Here is a 27,744-nt window from a genome sequence, read left to right on the forward strand (position 1 = left end):
CAGACGGGAAGAAGAGGTATTGGAACTCTGACTCAAGTTCACCATGATTAATCAAAGAAGTTATTTGCGAAAGACAAGACTTCGATATAGCAGAATTTCATCGCTGTCATTGATATCATATCCCTGTTCTAGCAGTGAATAGTTGGGCTGCCACCTGCTAAGCCGCCAAGCAGAAATGTGCCCAGCCAAACACCACTAAGCACGGAGAGGAAGTAGCCAACATTCATCGTCATAACTGCAAGCATCCTACAAAGCCCGTCAGTAAGGTTTTCGGTAGTTAAGATATAGGGAGTGGCTTACAAGAGATATCCAATGCCTCCCACAATGACTTCATATGTTGCCCTCGCCGCGGCGGCACCAGCCCGCCACCCTTTCCATCGTCCAACAATATCTTTGCGGACCACCGAGCCAGCCTGACCTGGCTCAACACTCTCCGCATGGTGACTTGTCAAGGCCTGCTTGTCTGGTTCGTATGCGGGGTAATTTCTCCAGAAGCGGTCTTCGAGCACTGGCTTCAGAGCGAGTAGCAGGCGCAAAATGGAGCCTAACACGATGAGGAAGATGCAGGTGCCGGCGTATTGACCAGGACTTGTCGGTGTCCATGCGTCTGAGTATAGAGGTGTTTGGAAGGCTTCGAAAAATGTCATGGCCATTTCAGACATTGACATTGACATGCTCGACATGTCGCCGGAGGCAGCACTAGTCGATGTGGCCATCGCCATGGCTGTGCTGGTTGCCATGTTCATATCCATCCTGGTCGGGTTTAAAGCGATGATCAATAGATGCTGTCGAGTGATTCGGAGAGAGTCTATGTCCTTTGATAGAGGACAGCTTTGAAATTCGGATTGTGTCGATATAAGTAGGCGCAGTCGACTTATTTGTTGCTTCTGCCTTACAATGCTTAATCTTGGTAGACAAATTTACAATATCTTGCGGCTCACATTGATGGCGGCATAATATGATTTATCAGAGAAAACAGTTCCTCTCACCTCCACAAGTTGTATGATACCGTCAAGTGGAAAATCGGCACGAGCATTACTATGAGCAAGTTTCTCCCTCCGTCCCGGGTGTCACGGCATCTGACGTCCGTGTCGTCAGAAACAATGTGGGAAAAGAGGGTCCCGAAACGCGCAAGTTGACTCCATTCTCCACGTGGGAGTCTGCCAAAACACAAAGCTTGGCCAATTGCAAACGCTAGCTCGAGTTGCCGTCGTATCTGTTGGTTGTCTAGTGTGACGCTGGAAGCGCACCGAGGCATGGGTGGTGCTTATGTGCCGGATGGGGAGAGTTAACGAGCTCAAATGTGCTCAAAACCCTGGCAGTCGCAGCGCAGGATTCCCGACTTCACGAATCGAAATAACGCGCTCAATTGTACGTGGCAACCGGTTTTATACCCTGATAGTTCCATAGTTCTCAATATTACGGCAGCAGTTTCCGCGATGAGCAATGAATAATATTCTATTGGCGTGTTTGCCAAAACCGCAAAGTCTACTTCAGTGTTGTTTTATCCGCTGACAAGGCGATTATCAGCGTGTCGCCAAGCACGATGTTCATGACATATCTACTGTAATCCCCATCATTTTTGGACAGAAGTTCATCCCCGGAATTCTAGTTGATTAATCGAAGCTTGGCGTCATTATGTCCTTACCATGGCTTAGCCAGCCGGTCATGCTGCATTCAAGCCGCGATGCCGGAACTTGCTCAATGACACCAGAGCAATGCGCTTTCAAGACTAGCTACTGGGTATTTTGGTACGAAGCTGATCACCGATACGGCCTACCGACAGTTGCTTTCTTTGTAACGGCAATCCTGCTTTCAGCCATCGTCAGCTTTGCCTCAACATACGCCCCGACATCGTGGAGGAGAAACACTTTATGGCTACGGATCCTATCTTCAGGGCGCTTCCTGTCCTACAAGAGCTGGAGGCTTGGTTTCTGGAATACGCAGTCATTAGGCACATACCTACTTGGCGCCGTAGGTGCTGTGTTTTTCTTGGGTATTCCTATTGTCTCCTCCGAGGTTCATGATACCTGTATTGACGACTGACATCATCTCTTAGCAATGACGCTTGGCCCCCAGCCTTATTACTGGCCTAACACGAAAGAGCTCAGCTTTGGAAACTCGCCTCCTATTGCCACCCGTGCTGGTTACATGGCTTTGGCCTGTATGCCATTTCTCTTGTGAGCAACTGCAAGGCCCCTCAACATCTCACTCGACTTTGTCTAACCATAAGTGCAGCATTTTAGGTGCAAAAGCAAATCCGATTTCTGCCCTGACCGGTATATCTCACGAGAAACTCAATATCTGGCATAACTGGGTAGCGTGGGCTATGTTTGTACTAGCACTTGTCCATACATTTCCCTTCATCGTATTCCGCATCTGGAAAGGGGACATAGTCAAGCAGTGGAACGACGGAGGCATGTGGGTTACAGGTGTTATTGCAATCCTAGCTCAAGCATGGTTAACCTTCATGTCTATCCGCTGGATCCGGTATGTTGATGTTTAGTATTGGCTTATAGGCCTTTGGATCGAGATACGGAAACTATACTGACAATCAACTTGCTCCGACAGAGACCGATATTACGAGCTATTTAAAGCGACCCACCTCTTTGCCGCCGCTGTATTCTTCATTTTCTTCTTCATCCACTGCGATTTTCGTCTCACCTCATGGGACTACTTCATCAACACAGCTGTACTGTACGCCCTTTGCTTCTTCTACTCGCAGTTCAAAACCTTTATGGAACACGGTTTCAACCACGCCAGAATATCAGTAGTCACACCTCATTGTCTCAAGGTAGTTATAGAGACCAACACGCGATGGAAACCGGGCCAGCACGTCTATCTGAGATTCTTAACCGGTGGCATGCACGCACTGACAGCTCATCCGTTTACAATCTGTTCAATCCCGCGACATGGCCAGCGAAACGAAATGGTCTTCTACATCCAGCCCAGAGGGGGAGTTACGGCTAGGCTTGCTGCGATTGCTCAGAAATCTCCTGAGGCATCTGTTCAGGTTCTGCTGGACGGACCATACGGCGGCGTTACGGATCGATGGTTTACTGGCTTCAATCGGACGCTCGTTGTTGCTGGGGGTGCTGGAGCAGGATTCTCTTTACCAATGATCGAACACTTCCTGCAACGCCAACACCAAGGAATCACGAACCCAGAGATGGAAGTTATCATTGCAACCCGCGATCTCGAGTTCCGGGAATGGTACTGCAGAGCTTTGGACGATATCATGGCTCGACATGCCCATACCGAGGACACAAAGGCCCCGGGCATTTCCATCTCATTCCATGAAACTGGAAGCTCGGTAAAGACCAGCTCGACTTCATCCAACCCAGAGTCTCCGGCATATGGCAGAGACAAGGAGGTGATGGAAAGGTCCGGGAAGTCTGCTGAGACTGGATGGCAGTCCCATTCGGGTTTTGTCAATCTACAGACATACACTGGACGGCCAGATATATCCGCGATTTCTAGGCGAGCTGTTGACCAGCCGGGAAGCGTTGGCTTGGTGACCTGTGGCCCAGCATCATTAGTCTTGGACTTGGGTGAAATTGCGGCTGAGGGCCAGAAACGCATTCTGCAAGGTAGAAGTGGTGCTAGCGAGGTCTGGTTCTACAAGGAAAACTTTTCGTAAGTTACACTCAGCTGCCTTTGGCCCAAATTCTCGGTTGCTAACGCGGCTGTCAAGATATTAAACTTTCAGGCCACCAAGACAACCTTTAGTTTCCAGTACTGCACAACTATCCCATCAACTGCGAGATGGCGTCAGTACAGGCTACATACTTGAAGTAATCCGATCTTATTTACCTTATATTTGCCTACAAAAAATCTCGAAATAGAGCAAGAGTAGAGAAAGACTGGAGACGGATATGGTACCGAATATACTGATGGAAGTAGTGACGGAACTAGCGACGGGTGTAGTGACGCTATCCAGCAGTCAATGGGATAGCCAAATTCTACAATGTTATCTCTACTGCTCCTTTTCTTCATCCCGAAATCGTATTCACCTGAGACTGTTTCTGTCAATTTTCAACCCCATGTTGAGGATAGTTATGCCGTGATTGAATCTGCCCTTACGGTCGAGTTTCTAATCTGACATAGTATTTACGGTTGAAGAGGGCAACGGGTTGGTCGGTTAGCTGCTCCTGGATCAGGGCTTGAACATTGACTGTAGGATAGAGAACGGATCGACAACACTGTACATACTAATCTTTTGAGGCTGGCTAAGACTGGTCCATTTACTAGCTGATCGGGGTGTTGACCTCGCGACTAGCACTAGAAAAGAAACTAGGCTCCTGAACAGTGCAGCTGAGGAAGGCCATGCGGAAATTGTTGAGTATCTAATCAAGAAAGAGTGCGATATTAAGGCCACGACCGTCGCCGGCTACAGTACCTTACTCTCAGCCGTTGAGGGAGGGAAGCTGCAGACTGTTTGGCAACTACTCGATGCTGGCGCGGATCAGAACCACAACGATTTCGGAGGGGATGACGCTCCTTCACAGTGCTGCCCAGAAGGGGCGTATTGAAGTGGTCCGTGTCCTTGTCCTTGTTGCCAGAGGAATCGACATGGATGCATTGACACTGAGCGAACAGTCTGCTGTCGACTTGGCAGAGCTCAGAGACCAAGAGGTAATCCGCGGCTTGTTGCTCGATGCGGGAGCGAAGCAAGGGACGGACAACAACCAACCCCCGGTTGAGATCATGGTTACGTTACCAAAGCACAGCAGGCGTTGTTACATCAGACCTTCAATTTGCGGGGCAGCGCTGCTGATCTATCTTTGAAAGTTAGATGAAGTGAGGGGTGATAACACGGAAGCCGAGATATGGACAGTGGCATGTAGTCTTTCTGCATAAATGGGCAGCCATTCTGAAGGCAATGTAATCGAGCAGTGTTCGAAGCCACCAGGTTAGGAGATAGGCCATACCAAGCTTAGGCGAAACAAGCTCAAGTTATGGCTCTCTTACAACTCATCACAGCATGCCTCTGCACTCCGGTGTTGGCAGGGGGTCTCCAACTTCTCCCACCCACACTCCGAACTTCGGAACCCTCCCAAGGCGCTGTATGGCAAGCGAACAAAAGCCCAAAGACCATCTACATCGAGAGCAGTCTAGCCTCCAAAGCCGATACAGATGGCTTAACTCTCATTCCACCAAGCGGCCAGGATTTTGCGAAACTCTTCCAACACGACATTAGCGAGCTTACCGGCGTCAACTGGACATTACAGCGCGTCGATCATCTCCCCAACCCCGTCAACGCCAGCGGCATCCTTCTCGGCCTTTTCACCGGCAACACCTCGTCGGTCACCTACGAGAATGGCAACCCTACGTCGGAGGGCTATGAGCTCGTCGTCTCTCCGAATGGCGCCTTTATCGGCGGCACAGGCGCGCGCGGAATGTGGTGGGGGACCAGGACGCTGCTTCAGCTCCTGCTCGCAGGGAACGGGACTGTGCCCGCGGGGCAATCGGTGGACGCGCCGGCATATGCCACGCGAGGCTTCATGCTCGACGCCGGACGCAAATGGTATGCACCCGCCTTCCTAAAGGAGCTTTGTAGCTTCGCTTCGTTCTTCAAGATGAGCGAGTTCCACTATCACCTCAGTGACAACTACCCGCTCAACCGCGGGCAAAACGCGTCGTGGCAGGACGTCTACTCGCACTTTTCGCTAAGGCCGGAAGAGCAGAGTCTGCTACCGATCCTTCACGGTCGGGAAAATGAGACGTTATCCCGAGAGGACTTTGCCGATCTTCAGAGCCATTGTGCGGCGAGAGGTGTCACTGTTATCCCTGAGATTGAAGCCCCCGGCCATTGCCTCTACCTCACGAAGTGGAAGCCCGAGCTCTCATTGCCGAAGCGCGATTTGCTCAATTTATCTCATCCGGACACTATTCCGACCGTTAAGCGTATTTGGTCAGAGTTCCTGCCCTGGTTTGAGACAAAGGAAGTTCACGTTGGCGCAGACGAGTATGATGCGACGCTGGCCGACGACTACATTGGGTTCGTGAATGAGATGTCTTCCTTCATCAATTCCACTACCGGCAAGCGAATTCGAATCTGGGGAACGAATGAGCCATCCGAAAACAGAACCATCTCCAAAGACGTAGTCATTCAACACTGGCAGTACGGCGAATCGGACCCGGTTTTACTGGCAGACAACGACTACGACGTGATCAACTCCGAGGACTGGTGGGCATACATGTCTCTCAAGAACGACCATATGCCCATCCTGCCTGCTCGCTATCCTCAGTTCTTCAACGAGACTCGAGTCCTCACCTTTGCCAACGAACCAGAGTGGCAGTGGACCCCGGCGGATTTTAACCCTTTCAACAAGACCATGCAGCTGCCAGATAGTTCGCCGTCAAACAAAGGTGCCATTCTTGCAGCATGGAACGACAATGGTCCGGATGCCTCGACCCAGCTGGAGGCATACTATGCCATGCGCCGAGGCATAGCGCTAGTCGGAGCCCGCGCGTGGAGTGGCAGCCGTGGCGCAGAGCTCGTGGGGGAAGGAGTTGCGCCCAGCATCGATTTCTTCACGCCTCTCGCACCGGGTCAGAATCTTGAGCGCGTAGTGAAGAAGTCCAAATCTACATGTAAAGGCCCCTTAGTCTCTTGGTCTCGCTCTTCCAACGACTCCGAGGCAGTGCACCTCGGCCACGGAAGCAAGGGGATGAACTATACACTTACTCTGGCTGTCACTGGACCTTTCACCCTCTCCAGTCCGGACACCGCTCTCTCGTTAGATGCAAGTGGCAGCCTCGTTTTTTCTGCGGACGGATGGCTTTATCCTCTTCGTTCCGTGGGCGAACAAGATGCTCTGCAACTCGACCCTGGGCACCCAGGTCGAATTTGGTCGAACGTGTCTACTTCGACACACGAAGCAGCGACGGTATCGCAGCTACCTGCAAACATCACCATCGCCACAGACGTACTTCACGGGAGCATGGCTTGGATCAATGGGGAGTTCGCAGGGCGCTTCGAGGTTTTTGTGTACGGGGGTCGTAATACAATCTTCAGCTGGAGCCAAATGGCCTTTGTTGCGCCCTTGGAGGATGTAAAAGGTCCTGGTTTACAGAGCGTCGTGTTGGAAGGTACTGCCAAGTTTGCGACGTAGAAAGACCATGCATCTGTTGACAAGACATCTGTTACTAATGTTCAAACTCATGTGCCTTAACCGTGCAGATTCTGATTGTGGCCTGTGGGACATGAGGCTGTCAATTTGGGACGCGCTGGGAGACGAGTGACATCGTCTGAGCGGTCCAACACGTGCGTTCTCGGCCGATTCCGTCTCCTATGCCTAATCCTCTATCATTTTGAAGTTTCCTATCGGAAGACTAACAGTCCAGATCTCCCATCACTTACCGACCTTATCCTCGATCCAATCTCTAGGGGGCTACCGTCATGTATCACAAAGTGTTCATGCTGAAGTCCGTCTTCCAGTCCAAGGACCTTGTACACATTGCGCCCTACCAAATCCAACGCAGTCTTCTCGTTCAGTCGCCCTTCGCCGTTTCTGTACGCAACGCCCGCAAGCAAGCCAAGGTCTCGCACAATCCAGTCCTCTTCCAGGCCGATAGCCACATCAACTCCGGCCTGAAGCAGGACATCAATACTTGTGCCATTTGTCAAAGGCGCGCCAGTAAGCGCTCGTCGCTGATCCCATGAGATGGCAAAGGATTGAATTGGAGCCAAGACGACTCCCACCCTGGCAGCAGACAACGCGCTAGCAACTAGATGTGCTTCGGCGCCGCCGTATACGACCAGATGAAGCTTCTTTGAGCTCTCGATGAGCTCTGAAACGGCATCTTCCACGGTGCTTTTGACATCCAACAAGGCAGCAATGGTGTCTGCGCTATGCACAGTCACAACGAGTGCCATCTGGCCTTTAACAACTTGACGAAGAAACGCAGACTCCGAATATCGCTCTTCCACGGGGACTTTGTCATTCGCAACGAAAGAAGAGACTGCCCTCAGAAGCTTCCGTCGCAGCTCACCGACAGCTGCCGACATGGACAAGATTCCATCGGCACCGCTCTTCGCGGAGAGATCGAGAGTGTAGTGTACAGCAGCATCTCGAGAAAATACGGCACCACGGTCAAGGATAGTCCCAGCCCCAGTCACAAATCCAGTGCTTGTGCCATGATGCGTGCCGAGAGCGGTGAATTTAGGGGCCGAGATGGCTCGGGTGACACCATAGCGGTGGGCAACCTGCAGCTTCTCGGTATCGAGTGCGAGCCCGTCGACACCGCGGCTGAACTTTCCTCCATCCGCACCATTGTCAGTGTTCCGCTCCGAATCGACGGCGTTGAGACCAATTGTCGAGCCAAAAGCGGTGAATGCTGGAGTAAGGTACCCATTCTTGAGATGAATTAGAAAACCCTCTGGTCCAGACGCTGCTTGGAGTTCGGCTTCGCAGCTTCCAACGCAGGTAATCTTGCCGTCTGAGATGGCTACGTTATACGTCTTTCCATCGGCAGCCAAGCTTTCCACTGTCATGGAGTGCAATACTTTGGAGATTCCTGTGAACACAATGTCTCCTCGCATGATCTCAGGCTTTTCAATGACTTCACCGAGACTCTCATCGGGGACCATAAGTCCCTCATATGTCTTGTTAAGCCTGACGGGCTCGTCATACTGAGCAGTGCCGTCAATCCAGACCTGAATCGGTGTGGCTCCAACGCTTAACGGGTCACTATCCCAGACAACAATATCGGCATCGAAGCCGGCCTTGATTTTGCCAAGGCGATGCTCTAATCCCAGCCTCTCAGCCGGAGCAGTAGTGACGGATGCGAGCGCCACGTGGTAAGGCAGACCATACTTGTACGCTTTTGCAGCTTCAAACACAACGTGCTGTGCATTGAGCACCGGGTTGTCGCTAACATAGATGGGGGTGAGTCCAGCGTCGTAGAGATGTTTCCCCGCGTATTCTGAGCCTAGAGCAGCTTCGGCTTTGTACCACATGTTATCCGCGAAGAGAGCGGATGCTGGTGGGTTGTTTCCCCATGCCCGTTTGAGGATCTGGGAAGTGACGAGTGAGCAACAGACGCAGTATTGAGAGAAGCCACAGTGGGCTTTGCGATCTACTCACCTCAGGCACGAGATGCGTCTGATGAGCATGATGAAATGCACGAATGGGAAACTTGAACTCATTCGTGTGGTCCACAAACGCTTCGAGGTCGTTGATGGTATAGCAATGAGCATGAACATGGACTTGGCCCCTGAGCACAGCAATCAATGCTTCCCATTCCAGGTTGTTCTGAAGATAAGTTTGGACATGGTCGAAGCCTCGAGCCGCGGTATTGCACCAGTCGTCTTGCTCGCGAATCAACTTGGTAGCATGCTCAAAAGCCTGACGAAATTCCCAACTTTCACCGAGGCGGCTGTATGGACCACGTTCGCCCGCTTTCCCATGAACCTGCTTGGAATTCTCGCCGCAAGCCATCTTCATATGCCGCCAGGTACGATCCGGATCAGCCAACATATCAATCACGCTTGTTTCATTCCGTCCGTTAGCAGTACCGACGGCGTGCTTCATCACAAAGGCTTCGCCGCCAATGTTGTTGCTGGACCCGGGCAGGATCAACGAGGTTGTGACTCCGCCGGACTTGATCACCTGTAGTTGGTAATCCGTCGGCTGAATGCCATCAATGGATCGGACATATGGAGTGATGTCCTTCGACAGTTCGCTGACGTCCTCATTTCCGTGTAGTGTTGGTAGTGAGTGTACTGCAGCATGGCTGTGCATATCGATGATGCCGCTGGTGAGCGGCCGCCCTCCCGCATCGTAGACGAGAACATCCTCGGGCAGCGAGGCTATCGCAATATCCTTGGCGACCTGTTTGATGAGACCATATTGGATGAAAACATCGGCCGAAATCCAAGAGTAGCCAGCAGACTCTGTAGTTGGCTCGCCGACCCAGATCGTTGCGTTCCTAATGATTGTAGGGTTCTTGCCATCCACGTAGCGAGCGTTCCGTGTCCTACCTAAGCCTGGTGGATCAATCGGCCGACTGTGCAATTTTTCGCAAGTCTTCAGGTCCTCTCGCAAGTGGCGAGTTGAGAGCCCATGAATCGTAAAGTCCGGACCGGAGACGCCGCCCACGGGGTAAATCTGTTTCCATTGCGCGTAGACGATGAACACGAGGCATGCTAAACCAAGAACGCGCAATGTTCGCGACCTGCGGGGTAGAAGTTGGAGAGCCGGATGATGCCGCCGCCGCACTGACGAGGGAGGGACACGGCGACGTTCAGCCGCTGTCGCTGCCGGAGGACTGTAAGGCGGCAACTCATCTTTCTTCTCCGCGGCCGTGAACGGTGCCATTGTTTCGATCGTCAGTGTCAGTGGCTGAGGAGTGCAACAGAGCCACGTGGTGAGTTTGAAGTCTGTCAACAGAGAATCAACTGGCAACAAGGGACAACAACAAGGACTCCTAGGCCGTTCGGGTGAGGGTGCCCCTGTCCCCAGCTTCTGAGGAGCTTTGATGATCGCAACAAGGATTCGGACAGGGCTTAACTCGCCTAAATTAGTTCCGAGCAGCCCAAACTAAAACTAAACTTCCTCCCGAAGCTCTGCATCCTCGGCTGATTATGTCGTGGTGCCTACGGGGTCCAGCGGGATTCGTAGCGTAACCATAGAGGTCAGTCTCTGGAAGATGATGTTCCGATCATCAAAATTGACCGATGCTTGGTGCCTAGCCCGTTTTCGTCAGTCAGTCATAAGGTACTTGTCCGGCGGGCTGGCTGGATTGACTCTGGCCACTGACGCCATCTAGATTTAGACCCCGCCCTGATCACCGTGCCCCCGGATGGTAAATTAGAGGAAAAAGAAATACCGCATGATGAATACGAGAGCATTTGCCAAACCAATTCGGAAAAGGATGCCGACATTTCGTCGTAGATGAAAGAAGTTCAGACACAGACTCTAGGGAATACCGTCAAGGCACCACCATCACAGTACGACGAATGATTGAGTATCAGTCATATTCTCATCACATAGATTCATGTTGCCGTGTTCAATTGGTGGTTGTAAAAGGGGGGCTCCCACTCCTTGATATGCCAAGTTAACGTAAGGTAGATACACTTATTTGGTCTCATTTATTTACACTAAGGCTACCATTCAATGGGCCTCAACCAAAGTCTCCTTCACAGCCGGAGCTTGCTTAAGCTCCTCAGACACCTCAGGCGCGTGCGCCTTGGCAGTCGGCTGCGCGTACGGGGTCCACTCCTCATCGGCAGTCATGCCACCGTAAAGCATTGAAGGAGGAGCGAGAGCCTGGATATCGGGAGTGGCCTTGAACAGGTAAAACTTCTCATCGTGCCACTGGCCGGCAGTGACATATCTGCCCTCGCTGTCCTTGAACATGGTGTCGTTCTCGGCACGGAGGAAGTAGGCAATGGAGTAGCGGTGCTGCTCGGGGTTGTAGGGGACCACGCGGTGGATGCACGACATCATGGTGTGCCCACTGGCGAAGCGGAGAGAGTCGCCAACGTTGATGATGGCGCAGCCCTTCTTGGGGGCGACGAAGCCGAACTCCTTGGATCCGGGAGGACGGATCTGGAGACCCCACTCCTCGGCGAAGAGGAGCGTAAGGGAGCTGATATCGGTGTGCTTCTGGTGGCCGATCTGATTATCCTTAATGGGGTCGGCGGGGACGTAATGCATCATTGCCAATGTGGAGGTGGATGGGCGGTCGTTGCGGTGGGCATTCTCGTACCGGGCAGCGCCAACAAGGCCCATGGCGGAGGAGAGACCGGACAAGACGGTCTTGGTAACGAGGTTGGAGCCAGAGATGGCGTTCTTCAGGATTGCCTTCTCCTTGTCGTTCTGCAAGATCTTGGGGAACTTGGGGTCGGATCTTTGGATCTCATCACGGGAAACCTGATTCGAAGTAGGTCAGCGAGAGCTCATTGACAGCACTCGTGTGTTACGTAGGATATGAGCTCACCTTGAACATTTCATATCCGTCTCTGGTATTGGGGAGGCCACCGGTTCGGGAGCCGACGGGCTCGTATCTAAGAATTGATCCGTAAGCATTATCTAGACGGTTTGATCTCTTGAATGAGGTGAATGCTTACCCGAGATGTGCGGTGATGAGGCCAAACTCGTTCTTGTCCTCGATAGGGGCCTCAAAGTAGCGGTGCATGAGCTCCAGGGTTCTTTGCTGGTCGTCGAGGAATCTGCTGCCGTCAAGGCCGTTTAGGTCCAGGTAGAAGAAGCCCTGCTGCTGGCAGATGCGGAGCATGTTCTCGAGTTCAGCTGGCTCCTGGGACAGGACGCGTCCAAAGTCTACAGTCTCCATGGGGTAGATGGGGACCCTCTTCCCGGACCACTCGACGGTCTGCGGGACTTCAGTGGAGACACCCATTATGAAGCTGTGTGTAGGTATGAGAGAGCTAGGAGTATGAGTAGTGAAGACGGTATTGAGAGATCGAGTACAAAGTGTGCAGGCAAAGACTTGATTTCGCAAAGCCAAAATTTTCTACCTTGGTCCAATCCCGCCGGCGAGCTCTCCTACTTATACAATTCAAGACCGCCCAGGCCTAGAACCTTGACGACCTGGACAGCTCTGCCTGAGCTACACCTGAAGCTCCGAGTCTGATCTGCGTAGGCGCACCAACAAGACTCTTTGCCCCTCATTGTCCGCAAGGCGACGAGATCCACACACCTCATCATTTCTTATCCTCCTTCCAGATCGCTGTGATTAACAATGTCCCATTGAATGAGACCTAAAGTTTCATGCAATGGTGCGGGGTCTCGGGCCAATCGGCACATTTCTACATATCACATGCGTCCTGCGCCAACGAGACTATCACTGACAGCTCGAGGAGCTTGATGCCTCTTTCGTATCAAAAGTGGACATCGCGCTCTAGCGCTGCTTGCTCTGGTTCGCGATGGCGGTACTCTAGTAGGAGGACCCCGCTGTCTCACACTACTCAATCGGATACGGTCCGTCTCATGCAGGGCGTAGGGATTGCACCATTTCTTGGCCATCTTATCATTTCTGGAAGAAGAAACCATTGAGTCCAGCCGAGAACGAGAGCGCCTCTGTTCAATCTCCAAGTTTAGCCAGATGCGTTTTGTAGGTACGTGGACGCGAGCTGTTGGCCTAGGCAACACCATAGAAACAATAAACACCCCGCTCTCGGTAGATTTCCTTACAGATTTGGGGGCGCATAACTTTCTTCCGAATTGCGTTCTCTCGGCCTTTTACCCGACACTACCACCGCCAAGCCCGGCAGATGGCCCATATTGCAATGTAATTGCTTATTCATTGGCTGATGTCGGACAGAAGAGACTCATCACAGCTCACCAGCGTCTCTCCGGTCTCACTTATCTGTGCTGAAATCCTGCAGCTAGCCTGATAGCTAAGTCGTCGACAACGTGTCATCCGCGTGGTAGCAACTTGAGACTTTGACTAGACAATAGCATTGTCTTCTTGAAAAACAATCGAAGAACATTAAGGGTTCCTCTGAGAGGCCGCCACCATCCGGGAGTATCCGCAAGAAGACCCCTGGCTAGGATCTGACACTAGGCGACGTGGCAACCAACCATACATATTAATACCATCCATCTCGAAATGGCGATGCGGGGTAACTTCAGTGCGGTATCCGCGGAAGACGCGAAGCATACTCTGCAAGCGATCAGTGTTGCACACAGACAATTAGAATTCGGAGGAAAGTCCCCGACTACAACCCCCACGGCGATGGCTGACCGAGACGGCGGAGTTAAGAAGGATAAAGGTTGAGATGACAGTAGATGTCGCAACAGATAATTGGCGATCAGCTCCAGATGAACACGTTGAAGCTTGGCACCCTATGCTGGCCAATGAGATGCTGAAGTTGCAACCGATGTTGCACTTTTCTCAATGGAAATCGTATTGACCAAGGATGCATATTTAATAAAACAGGTTGAAAGACTCTTGGCTGACACTCGGAATTTCAGCACTCAATTGTAAGTCCACCCACCTGGGTTGATAGCTGCCGGAAGTATTTAGGCTGTAATTTGTGTAACTCAAGTCAATTGTATCAGAAGTGAAAAGATGCATCCTGCTTACACCTGAATTCCTTGCAGAAGCACCATGATCGCGAGGGGCTAATTGATTAATTCAAGTCGAGGCAGAGTGATGTTGGCAGACGTCGCTGTTCATGTTTCACATAGTTCAGCGTATCAAATTCTGCTTTCAGATCCAGACGAAAATCATTGAAGTGAAGTATCTAACAACCTATCCAAGTATGCATTCCAAAAAGAGAAGTATCATGCCCTCCCATCTATTTGAATCCCGGAGTGATAGCTTACTTAGGGCATCCAAAACCCCAGCCGGTGACGGTGTCACAGCAATCGGCATCTATTCAGTGTTCAGTAAATCATTCAACCTGACTGCTATGAGATAAACTTACACAAGTGTCCGAAACGAGAACCTGGGTACCCTGTCCCTTGACATTGTAGCAGAAGCTGGCAGAGTTGGACGCGCACCAAACACCAACACTCTCTCAACCGTCGCACTCACTTCGTTTCCAACTATACAACTTTCAATCCTTCAACTCTTTCACAATGCAGTTCTCCAAGATCACTCTTATCGGCCTTGCCTACACCATTGGCACTCTCGCCGCTTCTGTGAGTCTCCCACTTCAGTAGGTCTCATTTCATCTGCTAACCTCCTAAACAGTGTCGCATCTACAGCTGGTTGAACGGCGAAGCCGTTCTCGACAACTGCTGCTGGGGCAAAGGCCAGAAGGCTTGCACCAACCAGAACAAGGGTGGCACTGCTCGTGGCACCAGCGCCCAGTACTGCGCTGAGCAGAGCGCCAGCTTCTGCGAGAACGTCATGCTTGGAGGCAACCCGATTACCAAGACTTGTGTAAGCTTTTCTCCTTTTGCACTTTCTTCTACCATGTTCATATGTACTCACATTTAATAATTCAGGACGCTGATTGCTGCTCCACTACCACTGGCTGGGGCATTGGTTGCCCCAAGTAAGGGCATTAGAGTTTGAGGTCGCCAGCATGCTTTCTTTACCTCTAGATAGATCATTGAATGGGACAATTTGGCTTTTACGAGACCTCCAAACTATGACTGTGATGCCTTTTTGCTTTTTAGACAATTTCTTCGAGCTTTCTCTGCCATCTTCAGAAGTCATGGGCGAAGAGCAGCGTATTAGAAGTTCTGGAATGACTAAAGAATGACGAAGGGGAGCCCATAGCCTGGGCAAGGTACAGAGACATATCATAACTCAAGATGAAGGACATTATGGCAGGCACTGGATATCAAACGTCAAGAGAAGCAGACCGTGCCGTGCATGAATGGAAGTCAGGAAGCCAGGTCGTAGAGGGTGCCTGAGGAACCAGCAGATTCACGGAATACGCATGTATATCCAACGCAACCCACCCAGATGCCCGGTAGACCCCATAAGGCAAGAACTGTCGTAGGAAGATATGAGCAGCGTCTGGAGTGTATATGACTTAGTGGTGGAAGTACTAACGCGTAATTGGGTCCTAAAAAGGTTGCGAGTTTGGATTTGGTGGTCCTACATAGAGTCACAGACAGCTCATTTTTTGCTTTTCGTTCTTCCTAGATCGACTGTAACAGAACCTGCGATGGTCAACATCGTTCATTTGGAGCCATACCACCAACATGCGGAATATTGTTCCTCTGTATTATTGGAGTCTGTCGTTGGAATGCACTAATTATTATTAATTTCTCCATCATGCTAACTGGGCAGACTCTCTATCTCGCATCAATATCCTACCAAGATCTCCATGTCTCCGAGGCATTTCATCGATGCTTTTCCACTTCAACGACTATCTTAGGCGAAAGGCCAATATGCCAATTCGTACACGTATCCGGTCGCCATCTTTGCGTGCTGCAAAACGTGATCGAATGAGACGTACTCCATCGTGTCATTTGGACTGTGGATATAAGGGTTATGATTGCCGAAAGGCGTCTCAAAGATGAAGGATGAAGGATAGCCATTGCGGTTGGCAGAAGCGTGGTCGGAGCAGGCATATCCGCAGACAGTCTCCTCGTAAGGGATATCGGTGTACTAGTGAGACAGTCGTGTATTAGCAATTTCATATCATAGGATCTAAATCCCAGGACGGAAGCCTGCAATCATGTCATAAGCAACTTACAGTATCAATGACGCGCTTCATGAATGCAACCTGGTCCAAGTCCACCCAGTCAGTAACGACGCCAAACCTCTCAACGCCGTCGCGGCCGATGTAGCCAACCATATCTTGCTGCAACATTGACACGACTTGGCGGCTCGAGGAACGGTATTGAGTAAAAATGTCCTGGCTTCCAAGCAGACCGGCCTCTTCGGCGCCGTACCAGTGGAACTCCAGGGTGTTCAGGATATCGCCAGAGGCGATCTTGGGGTCAGAGAGGAGGACACGGAGGACCTCAAGAATCATGACCGAGCCGGAGCCGTTGTCATCTAGTACAGTGATATCATTAGCCTTGTTCCTCCAACCCTCATTTGAAGTGAACAGGCGTGAGGCACTTACCAGCACCAGGCGCACGGCCAGCGCCACGATCTCCAGAAATAACCGAGTCAAGATGCCCACCCAAGACAACGGTCCGCTGATTGCGCCCCGGAATTGTGACAATAATGCTAGGCTGCGACCACGCAGTATGACGCACATATCGGATATTGGCGGTGGGATGTCCTGCTACATTCAGAACGGCGTTGATCTGGCCATACAGCCACTCTGCTGACTCAACGCCCGTCTTCGAGAGGTAGTACCGATTGTGAAAGGACGAAAAGCGCTCAAGATGCGCTTGCATGTTGTCTTTGTTCAGCTTCGGAATTAGGGCATTGACGTGGCACGTCTGATTCATTTCCGTAGGGAAGGGAAGGGCAGCGAGGAGCTTGAAGTCTGCGGAGGGGGCGACGGCTGGGACGTCGGACCATTCTGTGATGTCGAAGAAGTGGACGCGTTTCTAGGTACGTGAGCTTCGGTCGCGAGAATGAGGATCAACAACTTCAAGGTCACGTACATCCATCATCTCCCATTTCTCTTCCTCCGTGACGGTCACAGTCTCGCCTGGAGCAATCTCCAGGGTGAACAACTTGTTTGGGTCACGGGGTTCGACAAACGAGCCAGCGACCGAGGAGGCCGCTAGGGCCGCGAGGAGAGGCGTGAAGCGCATGGTGACAGCGATCCACTAGAGTCAGTAAAGATGAACAATTGACCGAGGTCCGCTTGGGTTCATTCGATGAAGATTCGTCCTAGGTCATCTGGTCCATTATATACTCGTCCCATCCCCCGACACGGTCGGTGGCCGAATACTTCGCTAGAGCTAACCCCCTCACCTAGTGGCATGTTGCAGGGATATCACGATCGCTGACGTTTAAGAAGCTCCAAGTTCGGCAGAGAAATAAGTCCAGTTGAGGGGTAATCGTACCTCAAGCGCAAACTGGGGCAATGGTCCCAAGAGCGGCGCAACTTTATCTCATGTATGCCGAGAACTAGAACGGGAAGCTGGGAACTTTGGAAAGCTTAGCCCGCACGTTGGCGGTGAGTTGAGCTCCCGTCTAAAGGTAAACTAACTTTGCGAACTTTTGACTTGGTGATGTTGGGCTTAAAAAGTTCCCAGGACCACACATGATGATAGATCTGCAGGACCCGGGTTTCTTGCAAAGCCATTGACCAATTGTTTCGGGGGATTCTGTCCAAGACCAACGTCTGTGCTGACAAGGCGAGGGTCATGTTCACTCAGTTGCTATCTCGTCCGAACTCCCAAGATGATGTCTGGTTGTAACGGTTTCCCCATCATCACTGTCACGGCTAATGCAGCCAAGGCTCATTGCGTTGTTTCCTGGTTAGCCCTAGCTGGTCTGATCCCGAGACTCCCGACAGAAGGATATTTCTCAGAAGATTGAGAAACATTATTTGATTGCCATCTCCCATGCGCCGAGTTGATGATGCGCCAAGAGTATCTCTATTCGGAAGGTGACGTTAAGCCAAGACGTTGCGCGGGGACTTGCGACTGAGGGGTTGGAAACAAAACAGCAGATTTTTCTCTGACTTGCAGGAGCAAAGATCCCGGCATGCCAAGCGTCGCGTAGGATAACATGGGAAACGAAAGTTCCGTGCGCGATCCACGGGATGGGGATCATTTGACCTGTGGGTGTTGACTTCTGGAGTTCTGATTTAGGCGGGAGTTGAGAAGACAGTGATGGAGTCTCACGTTACGTAGCGGATTTGCATCTCAAGTATGCTGGTGCATTGCAGACGCAAATATCGGTTCTTTCACCAGAAGTTCAGCAGAGGTTGTCTCTCGAGACCCTCCCACCCCTCGTCCATGCCTTCGCGCAGGGCAAAGACTAGCAACGCCCCCCGTACCAACGAAGCAAGGCCACCATTGACAACTGGCCACCCAATCAAGCGATACCACTCAACCCAGGAAGGCGAATATGGCGGGTATTTGACGCGGAAGACCCATGATATCGCAACAAGAGCAAAGGTGACGCATTGGATAGCAAGACCCGGGAGGCTGAGGGCGCCTGCGTTGCCACCTCTGGAGCGTATCTCTCATGATTGGGTGATCACGGAGAGGATGTTGAATGCTGTGGATAAAGGTACAAGGAGATTGTAGTGGACCAGAACGAAGATATCTTGTGCCCATCGTCGGGATTCGGATCGGGAGGCTGGGAGGCTAGCGTCTGTGAGAACGGGGACGATGCTGAAGAAAAGGAAGATAGCAAAAATTGTGCTGATGGCTTGTTTGTGGATTCGTGTATCGTGGGTTCCAGAAGAATATCGGATGGATAGAATGAACCTGCAAAAGCAAGGGTAAGCACAAGCTTACTTTATTGACAAATAGCTTTGCTTTTTCATGTCCAGGATCCTCACAAATAGAAAGTACAAAGCCAAACAACGACTAGCTGGCCGAGGTTGAGCCAGTCGCCAGCCGTAACTGGAGTATTGACAAAGGCGTCGGGCCGCAGAACTCCAGCATTGTTGACGTTGAGAAAGAGGCCTATGGTAAGTTGCTCTGTGGCGCAGAGGAGGTCGAAGAGGACGTAGTAAGGTGAAAGTCCGTTGCAGTGGCCTTGTTCGCGCAGTCGGTGGTATTGTGGTGTAAATGACGTGAAGCTTAAAATTCCCAGGAGTCTAATGACTGTAGTTAGTAGATGGCTATGAAGAAAGTTGCCCTTCCTTGTCAATTATGTGTGGTATATCCTCTTGCGTTGCAGTGGCTCGTCCTCGTCATCGTCTGTGGGCCTTCGAAGAAGAGGACGAAGGAGGCCCTAGGGGTCTCAAATTGAGAGCAGAGTCCGCGTATGCGAACACTTTTCAGTGAATATTACTTACACTCTGCCAGAGTTAGGCAAGATATTAGGAGCCATAGTGAGCCTAGTGACTCCGGGGTCGTCAAGGCGTAATGTCGGCGACTAGAGAATTATTACGAAGTGAATGAGCAACACCAATCTCTCTCCCTGGAAGTCGGACGCGACGCGAAAACGGTGAAGTCAACACCCATCTGAAATGCCGTCGGCTGGCTGTTCTCTATCACAGTCGAGTGAGCCTGTAGGGTTGAGGCATCGCGACACGTGGGCCGTCGAGTCACGACGACTTGATCGAGTGGCCCGTTGGCGTTCAGCTTCCAAGGGATCCACAGCTACAAGATCCCAAGCACGTCAGCATGAAAGACAAACGAATGTACTCGCAAGAAGTCAATGGATTATTAGGGCTGTCTGTCTCGTATCTCATCTATGGCACCTCCATGTATTGTGGCATAGAACCGCATTTTCTGATTCATCAATCCATTTGATCATCTTACGCAGTTGCTTGGCCAATAGTATGGCCAAACAATAGCAAACAGAGCCAATCCAGTTCTCACTCGTATGCAATTCCCATCCATTACCGTCCATCTACAGCTCTAAAAGATGTAGAACTTGATGCGATTCTTCACACCAAACTGCCCGTCATTATCGCAGTACTCCCAACCCCAAAGACGCATCCGGGTCTGGCTGGGGTCGTACAGCTTGAGGGCCTTAGTGAGAAGAATGTCGAGGTCCATATTGCCGACGGTGATATCCGAGCCCCAGGGCAACCAGGCGATGCGACAGGAGCCAACCTTGGCAAGAGGGGTGGCGTTACCGCTATTGATCTCGTCCTGGTTGAATCGGAAGCGGAAGCGGCGGACAGACATGAAGTTGCGAAGCTTCTCGCAGTCGGCGATGAGAGGCGAGTTGGGCTTGGCGCCACCCCAGAACTGGACCTTGCCCGTGCATCGCTTGGAAGGGCCGAGGGGCGTATCGACCCTCTCCAGTCTGGTGCCAAGTGCCTTGCTGTTGGCGAGGGGGATATGTAGGAGATTCGCGTTGAGCTGGGCCGTGACGTTATTGCCGTTGCCGTCGGTGACGGTGTAATCGACCCAGTCCAGCGAGGGGTTCGTGTCGCTGGGGATGTTGGCCATTTCTGCCGTAGCAGCCAAGTCCTCTGGGGAGCCAGACTTGACCATCATCGCACCTTTCTCCATGATCTCTGGAGCTGGAATGGTAGAGATGATGTCTCGCTTGCTGTCCTCAGGAGGGTCGACGTGGCCTTCGCCGGCAAGTTCAGGATCTCTGTAGACCAGTGCAAACTCGCTCTCGTACTTCACGTGAGTTTCTTTCTCGGAGCCGCACATCCCGCCCATCTTACCGATTGTATAGTCGGATTCAAATTGAGCTCCGTCCCAAAAAAGCATGCGCTCGACGAAGTTAGCCGTGTCAAGGTTGGTGAACGTGATGTTGGTGTTGGAGAGGGAAGTGAAGCCGACGGCACAAGTCTCATGGGCGGTGAACTTGACCATTCTATTGGCTTCGCGGTCGAAAACTACGACCTTGGCTGTGTTGGTCTTGAGGAAGTCAAAGAGGTTCTGACAGTCCTTGCGGAGAGGGCGGTTAGGCTCTCTCCAATTCGCGGAAAGCCACTTGGCATCGCAGTATGGTCCTTCAGCGGGACCATCGAGTGTCAGGTCGAATCGCTTGTCCTTGGTCGGGATGTCGGAAGAGAGACCAATGTTGGTGGTGTTGATGGCGTGGGCATTCCCGTTGGAAATGAAGGCAGAGGTATGTCTGGGGAGTTCGTCTAGGGATTGGACAATGAGCGGCGCCTCGCGCTTTCTGCCTCGAGTCTCAAGGGCGGTGGTATTGTTCGGGATGAAGGTGTTGTTGCCCAAATTGAAGGCGGGTTCATCAAGAGGGCCGCGCTGTTGGAGTCTCCAGAAGACAGGAGCAAAGCCCGAACCGCCCTCATAGACAGTGCAATCGGCCTCGCCGGAAGCAGACATGCGGTCCTTGTCGGTCCAAGCCTTACGGCTCAGAGATCTGTCGAGGAAGTTGGCCATATCGCCGGTTGAGAAGACGACATTGTGGTGGACGGTGCGAGTGCGGTAGGCGCAGGAACCAACAAAGGCGACCTCGGCCCAGCGGTTGAGGTCGATCTTATTGTCGAAGTAGAAGTAGACAGGGTGGCTGTGGCAATAATCGTAGAGGGCCTGGCAGTCATCGCGACGAGGAGTGCCCTTGTCGCCATTGTCCTTTTGGCTGGCACGGACGGTGCAAAGTTCCATCAGCTTAGGCACCTTCTTGATCTTGAACTGCTTGCCGATGTCGTTGGGGAGCTTGGAGACATCATCAGTCATGAACACGCCAGGAGCAACGTGAATCACAACATCAGAACCGTTGGCAGCCTTGAAAGCAATGGTGCTATACTCCGCGATGGTGGCAGGAACCTCAGCGAGGGTCTGCTCGAGTACGATGTGGTCGGAGGCAATGTGCTCGGGGACGGCGCGCGCGAGGGCAATCGCCGCAAAGGCAAGAACGGGCGCGAGAATTATTCGCATCGTGAGACTGGGGATATGAGACCGTATCTCTGCTGTTGAGGGAGTATTTTGCCTTGCGCAAGAAACTGTGAGTAAAGTAAAGCGAAGAAGGGATACTCGACTGGGATTCGAGGAGAGAGAGAGAGCCAGACAAGGCGTCAATGAGGGAGGAAGACTGAGAAATGGAATTAGGAATCTTCGTCCAAGGAGGCACTGACGGTGAAGTGCGTCTTTGTTCTGGTTTGTGGGAGGGGAAACAACAGTCAGGGCTGGGTGGTGGGAGGGTACGAAATGCTACTCGCCTGGCCAGGCGGCGAAGAGGGAGATCACGGGACTTGCTTGCTTCTAGTTCCTCTTTGGGTAATTGAAGCGGTGAGAGCGTGGAGGCCGCGAGAATTTTCAGATGAATACACGCGTGGATAGAGCGAGGAAGGAGCTCACCCCGCAGGGAGGTGTGCCGTGTCTTCCTCCTGGGTCACGCCTAGGTAGCCAAATGAGGTGAAGCTGGAGGTGAAGCAAGGTATAGAGCGGTGGGATCACGGGGTACGATTTACACCTCGGTCTCCCGTTGATCACTTCACTCGTAATTTGCGGCATACGCGATGGGAAACTAGAATACGAGCACTTGACTGCCGAGAATTGTTCACTTTGGGGTTTTGATACACTTGAAGACACCGAGCCTCGAGATGGCTGATACGGGCAATCTATCGACATTGAAGTCAGACACAGAGGGATGGCTTGGGCGAAATTATGAGAGTAAGGTATGTTTGCATATCATAGTCAGGAGTGCGGAAACATTTGAGCAGTCAAGGTCTCTTGCAGACATGAAAAAATGGAATGGCAACACCAGCCCGGGTCCCTCTTGATCAACTACCTATCTTACAGCTCTGATTGCAGATGCGTTTGAATGGGCGACTCCTTTGCTACCAAAGAGATGCAGTGCAAGGAGCTTTGAGAATAACCACCTTACTTCTAACGTCTTTCTTTGAACAGGTTTGGTCGTACAACCTAAGGTATCATTCATGCAAGGGGAAGTGGCAAACACCTCTGACATTGACAAACTTATGGACTGCGGTTCTCAGTATGCGAGGTGATATTGTTCCTGCAATGTTTTGTTTGGTCTGTTGTGTCTGAGTTTATTGAAAAAATGATGAGTGCCCGGTGTAAGGCCGGGATCCAATTGATTACCTAGAGTTGACAGGATCCAAAGCTTCAACATGTCCAAACAGACATACTCCTCATAGAACCTCTAATCAACTGATAGTAAAGCTTTATCTTAGTCTTCTCCCATTTGTTGATACAACGTAGCAACTCGACTCTCCCCAAATGTGCAAAGGCAGGTATACAGTAGCAAGTGCCGTATAAATACCCACATATTCGCAGATTACGAGCCGTGCAGTGCTATACTGGTAAAGCAGCAGCTCACGTGCCCCCATTGATAGTATGCATGAATGGCATCCCTGGGTCGCTCCGGTATTACTTTACGCTTGCTCTTACCACTAAGTGCTTTTCCATTCCGTTACCATCAAATTTCACGGTCTAAGAATCTTGTATTTCCAAGTTTACTCCGCGAGGCTCTTGCTGGCGAATACGCCTTGAATACTGCAACTCTAAGGTACTCAGCGTTCATGATGCTGCGAGCAATTTTCAAGTGAAAGTAGAAATATGAAGGCATGGGGAAGGGAGAGAAGATGGATTTTGAACGACTGTAGGATCATCCATCAAAGCCTTCGTCAACAATCATGTTAGAAAAAGTAAGTAGGTACGATGGAACTGTCCTCGTTGTCTGTGCTACAATTAATGACCAAACTACTTCGTGGATTATAACACATGGTCGAGACAAACGTGATCGCAAGTGTTTGCTAAACCCGTGTCAGGCTAAATGATCTAGAGACCGAAGGCAGTCTACATATGCTCACGGTGGTCCACTTCTCTTCCCCACGTGCATCAGCGATCCTCAGCGTTCGAAACAGTCCTCGAAGACACTTATCCGACAAACCATAGTCATGAATATGACAAACGAGTGAGAATGGCATCGCAGAAACTTTCGGCCTTTCATGTAAATGGGACTAAGACGTACTGCGCGTCTAGCTGCCGCCGGCTTCTTGAACCTTCCATTCAATGGACACAGCCACATAAAGGCTGGGGCACATTAGACACAAATGATAGCTGTCATTGGAACTCAGAGTATTACTCAATCATTCCAGATCGGGATATCCCAAATAAAGCACCCGCACCCCAAAGAAATCGGCTACCTACCCGTAAGAATCACACCTTAGCTCCCATGGAATCATACCTTAGCTCCTATTCCCGCTGCAGGATTGCCAACATGCGTCTGCTGTGCATGTCAAGCTTCTGAGTAAATTGGTCCGATATCATTGTTGACGGGGCGGATCGCCGGAACCGGAACCTTGGACCAGGGGGCTGGGAATCTTTCCCGTCCGTTATCAACAAACGAGTCCGAGGAAACCCCCGCCAGCCAACGAGTCATTTCCACGCCTTTGGGCCCCGTCGGGCCCCGCAGGAACATGTCAGCCCCATAGAATGATCCGGGGCCGCCATGCGATGCTGCAATAAACCGCAGCAATAAGCATGAACTAGCCAATTCCCCGGGTTGGGGTCTGTTGCTATGCCGTAATCTTATTCTGCCCAGACCAGTTGATCTCCTCCAGCTATCAAGATAAGTATCAGATAAGACATCTCTCCGTCCATTCACATCCCCGCAGAGGAGGACAAACATTGAATACGGGGAGACTCGAGAGCCCACTCACCGAAGCGGCCCAAGACGGAGACCATCCCGGGACTTGACCACTAGGTCGGTATGGCTCTGCCGACGACGGCACTGGTCACTTTTTTGCCGAGCTGATAAGAGAAAACCCGAGAGCACGGAACCAGCGTTCGCCTGCCTTAGTCTCGAGCGCACTCGGAGCCCAAACCCACGTGTGATAGGACCCAAGCCATCGAGATAAGGTCGATGATGATTTCTGAGGCAGAGTATTGGTCAATTAGAGCATCTTCCATGGTTTCTAGCGTGGGAATGGAAGGGTCGGGCGAGTTATTTTCCCACAAGCCGGATATTGACACCGGAATCAATGGGAGTTGCTAAATGTTCTTATCGCCTTGGCTACAGTCACGTATTTCGGAGATACATCGTATTCAAGAATCGCTATATAAGACAAAGTAAACATGCCGCCAAGTTCTGATGATTTACCAGCCAGCAGAGCAGTTCGAATAATCTTTCTCTCCTCATAGCCACCATTGTCCCCAAGAAAACCACCAGCATCCTCGGTGACTTTCTCTCCGCAAGGCAATCAGTCAAGATGCAAACTCGCAACCTCCTCCTCGCTGCCTCCCAGTTGGCTCTCGGCCTTGCGGCCCCGGCCCCGCTCCCGGTATACAACCTGCTCTCCACTCGTGAGACGCACTACAACGCCAGCCTGCCCAACATCACAATTTTCGCTACGGGCGGTACCATCGCCGGCTCAGCCTCCTCCAATGCACAGACAACAGGCTACCAAGCCGGTGCTCTCGGCGTCGATATCCTCATCGCCGCTGTCCCAGAGCTGTGGAATGTCTCCAACGTCAAGGGCGTGCAGGTCGCCAACGTGGACTCGGGCAGCATCACCCCTGGTATCCTCCTCAACCTCACCCGCCTCGTGCAAGAGGCTCTCGATGACCCCTACTGCCAGGGCGCCGTCATCACCCATGGTACCGACACCATGGAGGAGTCTGCCTTCTTCCTTGACGCCACCATCAAGAGCGAGAAGCCCGTCGTCGTCGTGGGCGCAATGAGACCCGCCACCGCCATCAGCGCCGACGGCCCCATCAACCTCCTTGAGGCCGTCACCCTCGCCGGCAGCCCCGCCGCTGCGGGCCGCGGCACCATGATCGTCCTCAACGACCGCATCGGCAGCGCCTACTACACCACCAAGACCCACTCCAACTCCCTTGACACCTTCAAGGCCGTCGAGCAGGGCTACCTCGGCTTCTTCCTCGACATCAAGCCCGTCTTTTACTACCCTCCCGTCCTGCCCCTCGGCCGCGCCTACTTCAACGTCACCGAGGCCTCTGAGCTGCCCGAAGTTGACATCCTCTTCGGCCACCAAGCTCTGAACCCTGCCCTCGCCACCGCCGCCGTTGCCAGCGGTGCCAAGGGTCTCGTCCTTGCGGGTATGGGCGCCGGTGGATGGACCACCCCTGGCCGCAACGCGCTCAAGACTCTGGCGCAGGAGAACGGCACGCAGATTGTTGTCTCCAGCAGAACCATGAGTGGATTTGTCGAGGATGACGATGCGCTTAACACGTACGGTGGCTGGAACCTGAACCCCCAAAAGTCGCGCATTCTGTTGCAGCTTGCGCTTTACTCTGGCTACAGTTCTGAGCAGCTTGAGACGCTGTTCATGTTCGCCCCTTGAGTGGGTTGGACCATAATGACATTGAATTATGAGATTATGAGTACATAGATATAATAATAGAGAAATAGTAATTTTTATCTTCGCGATTAACCAAATCCTGTGATGTCTCTCCCTCTGAAGTCTTTCCGTAGCGCCTGGCGACTTTGCGATGCCAACAACCTTACTTGTCTTCGCTACGTGTATTTTCCAGGGGCCTTGAAAGAACTCAATTGAAGTGACGAAGTACCCGATCATCATCAATCACAGTCTAAAAAGAAACCCGTACATGCTTTCTTCGAGCACCGATATTAAGCCATCTCCTCTTCGAACAAGGATCATAGATCCTTTTTCGAAGAGCTCCTCTCCAACTCGGCAACCTTTGCAAAGACCCGCTTCGTCTCCGCGCAGCTTTTAACAATAAGATAAAAGGGGATGATGATCCAAAAGGCGTTGAAGAAAACGTAGTAACACCAAAAGTAAAAGTCTTCAGGCCGGCAGTAGATCATCTTGGCAACAAGCTTGTCAAATGAGCATGTCGCAAAGTACAGAACGTCGCCGTAGAGCTGACCGAGACTGATGATGATCTGCAGCGGGTGGCGGAGAGGGTGGCTGGTGACAATGAAGTATGCGCACGCAAAGGACAGCGGACCCCAGCAGAAGGCGGTGATGGTCTCCATGCAAACAATAAAGGAGTCTTGGGTGAGGTAGCGAGAGTCGGAGAGTGAATATTCCTTCCAGAGCTGGCCGAAGATGTGGAGGGATGCTGGCATGTGGGATTGGTTGTATGAGAAGTAGCCTGCTCGGGTGTTAGTTGACCTGTTCGACTCTGACGTCCGGGGACCACTAGCCTTCGAAGAAGAGATGGATGAATGCGCTGAGAGTGAACCATAATGCCGTGGCAACTTCACCGTTGGGGAGATTTGGGCTCGTCCTCTTGATGATGCGATACGTCGGCGCAAGGATGGCGGTTGCCCCTGCGGCAAATATCCCACGAAGAGCATGCGCGCCAAACGTATTGGCAACGTAGCCGGGGAGCACAGCCTCCGCAGGGAAATACGGGTGGACTGGGATAGTAGCGTTCATGACGATTTCTGCGGCCATTGCGGTAACTTTCGGTTTCTTTTGTTGACTAGAGCCTCAGTTCTGTTTTTGGATAAGGTCACTTACACTGAAGGGAAGTTCGTGAGTTTTATGGACGTCAACGCGAAGGATCCATTCCCCACGCTTTGGCTCCACTCTGCCTTGGCCGGGAGAGATGTCATCCGCGTCGTGCGATTCTTAGCTCTTGTTTGCACAGAGACATTTGCCAAGTGTTAAGCAATCCGACATTCTATTGGCCACAAGCCCGACATAAGCAACCAAGCGAGATTGCACCCGTGTCGTATTCGGGTTCAAGCATTTCTGTCTGACAAAACCACGACCGAGAGAATAGAGAGGAGGACTTTAGTGTTATTCTCCGGAACCGCCAAGTGCAAAAGGCCGATCCGGGATCCACTCCTGGAGTCCGAGTCTGCCGGCGCCCGAAAGTT

General features: G+C 51.7%; 12 protein-coding genes across 12 annotated transcripts; 5 read left to right on the top strand and 7 right to left on the bottom strand.

Moving 5' to 3' along the window:
• Window positions 1-128: 128 nt before the first annotated feature.
• Window positions 129-722, bottom strand: BDP55DRAFT_730369 (Ctr copper transporter family-domain-containing protein; the record flags this gene model as incomplete). Its single annotated transcript, XM_060579683.1, has 2 exons — window positions 129-246; window positions 301-722. The coding sequence occupies 2 exons, from the start codon at window positions 720-722 to the stop codon at window positions 129-131; spliced, it is 540 nt and encodes a 179-aa protein (XP_060427561.1).
• A 916-nt stretch (window positions 723-1,638) lies between these two features.
• On the top strand, window positions 1,639-3,640 carry BDP55DRAFT_555991 (ferric reductase like transmembrane component-domain-containing protein; the record flags this gene model as incomplete). The annotated part of the gene is made up of 4 exons (XM_060569542.1): window positions 1,639-1,996; window positions 2,060-2,180; window positions 2,239-2,490; window positions 2,572-3,640. 4 exons carry the CDS (start codon window positions 1,639-1,641, stop codon window positions 3,638-3,640), a joined length of 1,800 nt encoding a protein of 599 aa, XP_060427562.1.
• A 1,046-nt stretch (window positions 3,641-4,686) lies between these two features.
• BDP55DRAFT_669565 (family 20 glycosyl hydrolase) lies at window positions 4,687-7,170 on the top strand. The gene has a single exon (XM_060575304.1). The coding sequence runs from the start codon at window positions 4,959-4,961 to the stop codon at window positions 7,116-7,118; it is 2,160 nt and encodes a 719-aa protein (XP_060427563.1). The 5' UTR covers window positions 4,687-4,958; the 3' UTR covers window positions 7,119-7,170.
• Window positions 7,171-7,222: 52 nt separating this feature from the next.
• On the bottom strand, window positions 7,223-10,521 carry BDP55DRAFT_219381 (amidohydrolase). Its single transcript, XM_060566062.1, has 2 exons — window positions 9,093-10,521; window positions 7,223-9,022 (listed from the first exon to the last, which is right to left on the bottom strand). The coding sequence occupies exons 1-2, from the start codon at window positions 10,323-10,325 to the stop codon at window positions 7,328-7,330; spliced, it is 2,928 nt and encodes a 975-aa protein (XP_060427564.1). The 5' UTR covers window positions 10,326-10,521; the 3' UTR covers window positions 7,223-7,327.
• A 431-nt stretch (window positions 10,522-10,952) lies between these two features.
• On the bottom strand, window positions 10,953-12,482 carry BDP55DRAFT_669568 (2OG-Fe(II) oxygenase superfamily protein). Its single transcript, XM_060575305.1, has 3 exons — window positions 12,080-12,482; window positions 11,950-12,016; window positions 10,953-11,882 (listed from the first exon to the last, which is right to left on the bottom strand). Exons 1-3 carry the CDS (start codon window positions 12,367-12,369, stop codon window positions 11,121-11,123), a joined length of 1,119 nt encoding a protein of 372 aa, XP_060427565.1. The 5' UTR covers window positions 12,370-12,482; the 3' UTR covers window positions 10,953-11,120.
• Window positions 12,483-14,415: 1,933 nt separating this feature from the next.
• BDP55DRAFT_219444 (uncharacterized protein) lies at window positions 14,416-15,058 on the top strand. The gene is made up of 3 exons (XM_060566063.1): window positions 14,416-14,618; window positions 14,671-14,847; window positions 14,910-15,058. The coding sequence occupies exons 1-3, from the start codon at window positions 14,556-14,558 to the stop codon at window positions 14,979-14,981; spliced, it is 312 nt and encodes a 103-aa protein (XP_060427566.1). The 5' UTR covers window positions 14,416-14,555; the 3' UTR covers window positions 14,982-15,058.
• Window positions 15,059-15,807: 749 nt separating this feature from the next.
• BDP55DRAFT_633846 (peptidase family M28) lies at window positions 15,808-17,153 on the bottom strand (the record flags this gene model as incomplete). The annotated part of the gene is made up of 4 exons (XM_060572605.1): window positions 15,808-16,044; window positions 16,133-16,437; window positions 16,508-16,943; window positions 17,001-17,153. 4 exons carry the CDS (start codon window positions 17,151-17,153, stop codon window positions 15,808-15,810), a joined length of 1,131 nt encoding a protein of 376 aa, XP_060427567.1.
• A 1,177-nt stretch (window positions 17,154-18,330) lies between these two features.
• Window positions 18,331-19,412, bottom strand: BDP55DRAFT_219476 (uncharacterized protein). Its single transcript, XM_060566064.1, has 3 exons — window positions 19,322-19,412; window positions 18,860-19,120; window positions 18,331-18,785 (listed from the first exon to the last, which is right to left on the bottom strand). The coding sequence occupies exons 1-3, from the start codon at window positions 19,354-19,356 to the stop codon at window positions 18,539-18,541; spliced, it is 543 nt and encodes a 180-aa protein (XP_060427568.1). The 5' UTR covers window positions 19,357-19,412; the 3' UTR covers window positions 18,331-18,538.
• Window positions 19,413-19,715: 303 nt separating this feature from the next.
• BDP55DRAFT_669578 (uncharacterized protein) lies at window positions 19,716-20,928 on the bottom strand (the record flags this gene model as incomplete). Its single annotated transcript, XM_060575306.1, has 2 exons — window positions 19,903-20,928; window positions 19,716-19,852 (listed from the first exon to the last, which is right to left on the bottom strand). Coding segments are annotated over exons 1-2 (1,037 nt in total), but the record flags the coding sequence as incomplete, so codon positions are not given.
• Window positions 20,929-20,975: 47 nt separating this feature from the next.
• Window positions 20,976-21,292, top strand: BDP55DRAFT_669579 (uncharacterized protein). Its single transcript, XM_060575307.1, has one exon. It carries the CDS (start codon window positions 20,998-21,000, stop codon window positions 21,253-21,255), a length of 258 nt encoding a protein of 85 aa, XP_060427570.1. The 5' UTR covers window positions 20,976-20,997; the 3' UTR covers window positions 21,256-21,292.
• A 3,650-nt stretch (window positions 21,293-24,942) lies between these two features.
• BDP55DRAFT_669585 (L-asparaginase) lies at window positions 24,943-26,299 on the top strand. The gene has a single exon (XM_060575308.1). The coding sequence runs from the start codon at window positions 25,142-25,144 to the stop codon at window positions 26,234-26,236; it is 1,095 nt and encodes a 364-aa protein (XP_060427571.1). The 5' UTR covers window positions 24,943-25,141; the 3' UTR covers window positions 26,237-26,299.
• Window positions 26,300-27,605, bottom strand: BDP55DRAFT_669588 (emopamil binding protein). The gene is made up of 2 exons (XM_060575309.1): window positions 27,064-27,605; window positions 26,300-27,011 (listed from the first exon to the last, which is right to left on the bottom strand). The coding sequence occupies exons 1-2, from the start codon at window positions 27,314-27,316 to the stop codon at window positions 26,551-26,553; spliced, it is 714 nt and encodes a 237-aa protein (XP_060427572.1). The 5' UTR covers window positions 27,317-27,605; the 3' UTR covers window positions 26,300-26,550.
• Window positions 27,606-27,744: the final 139 nt, after the last annotated feature.

This window comes from Colletotrichum godetiae (assembly GCF_030913485.1).
Source record: "Colletotrichum godetiae strain CBS 193.32 chromosome Unknown BDP55scaffold_30, whole genome shotgun sequence".
NCBI lineage: Eukaryota > Fungi > Ascomycota > Sordariomycetes > Glomerellales > Glomerellaceae > Colletotrichum > Colletotrichum godetiae.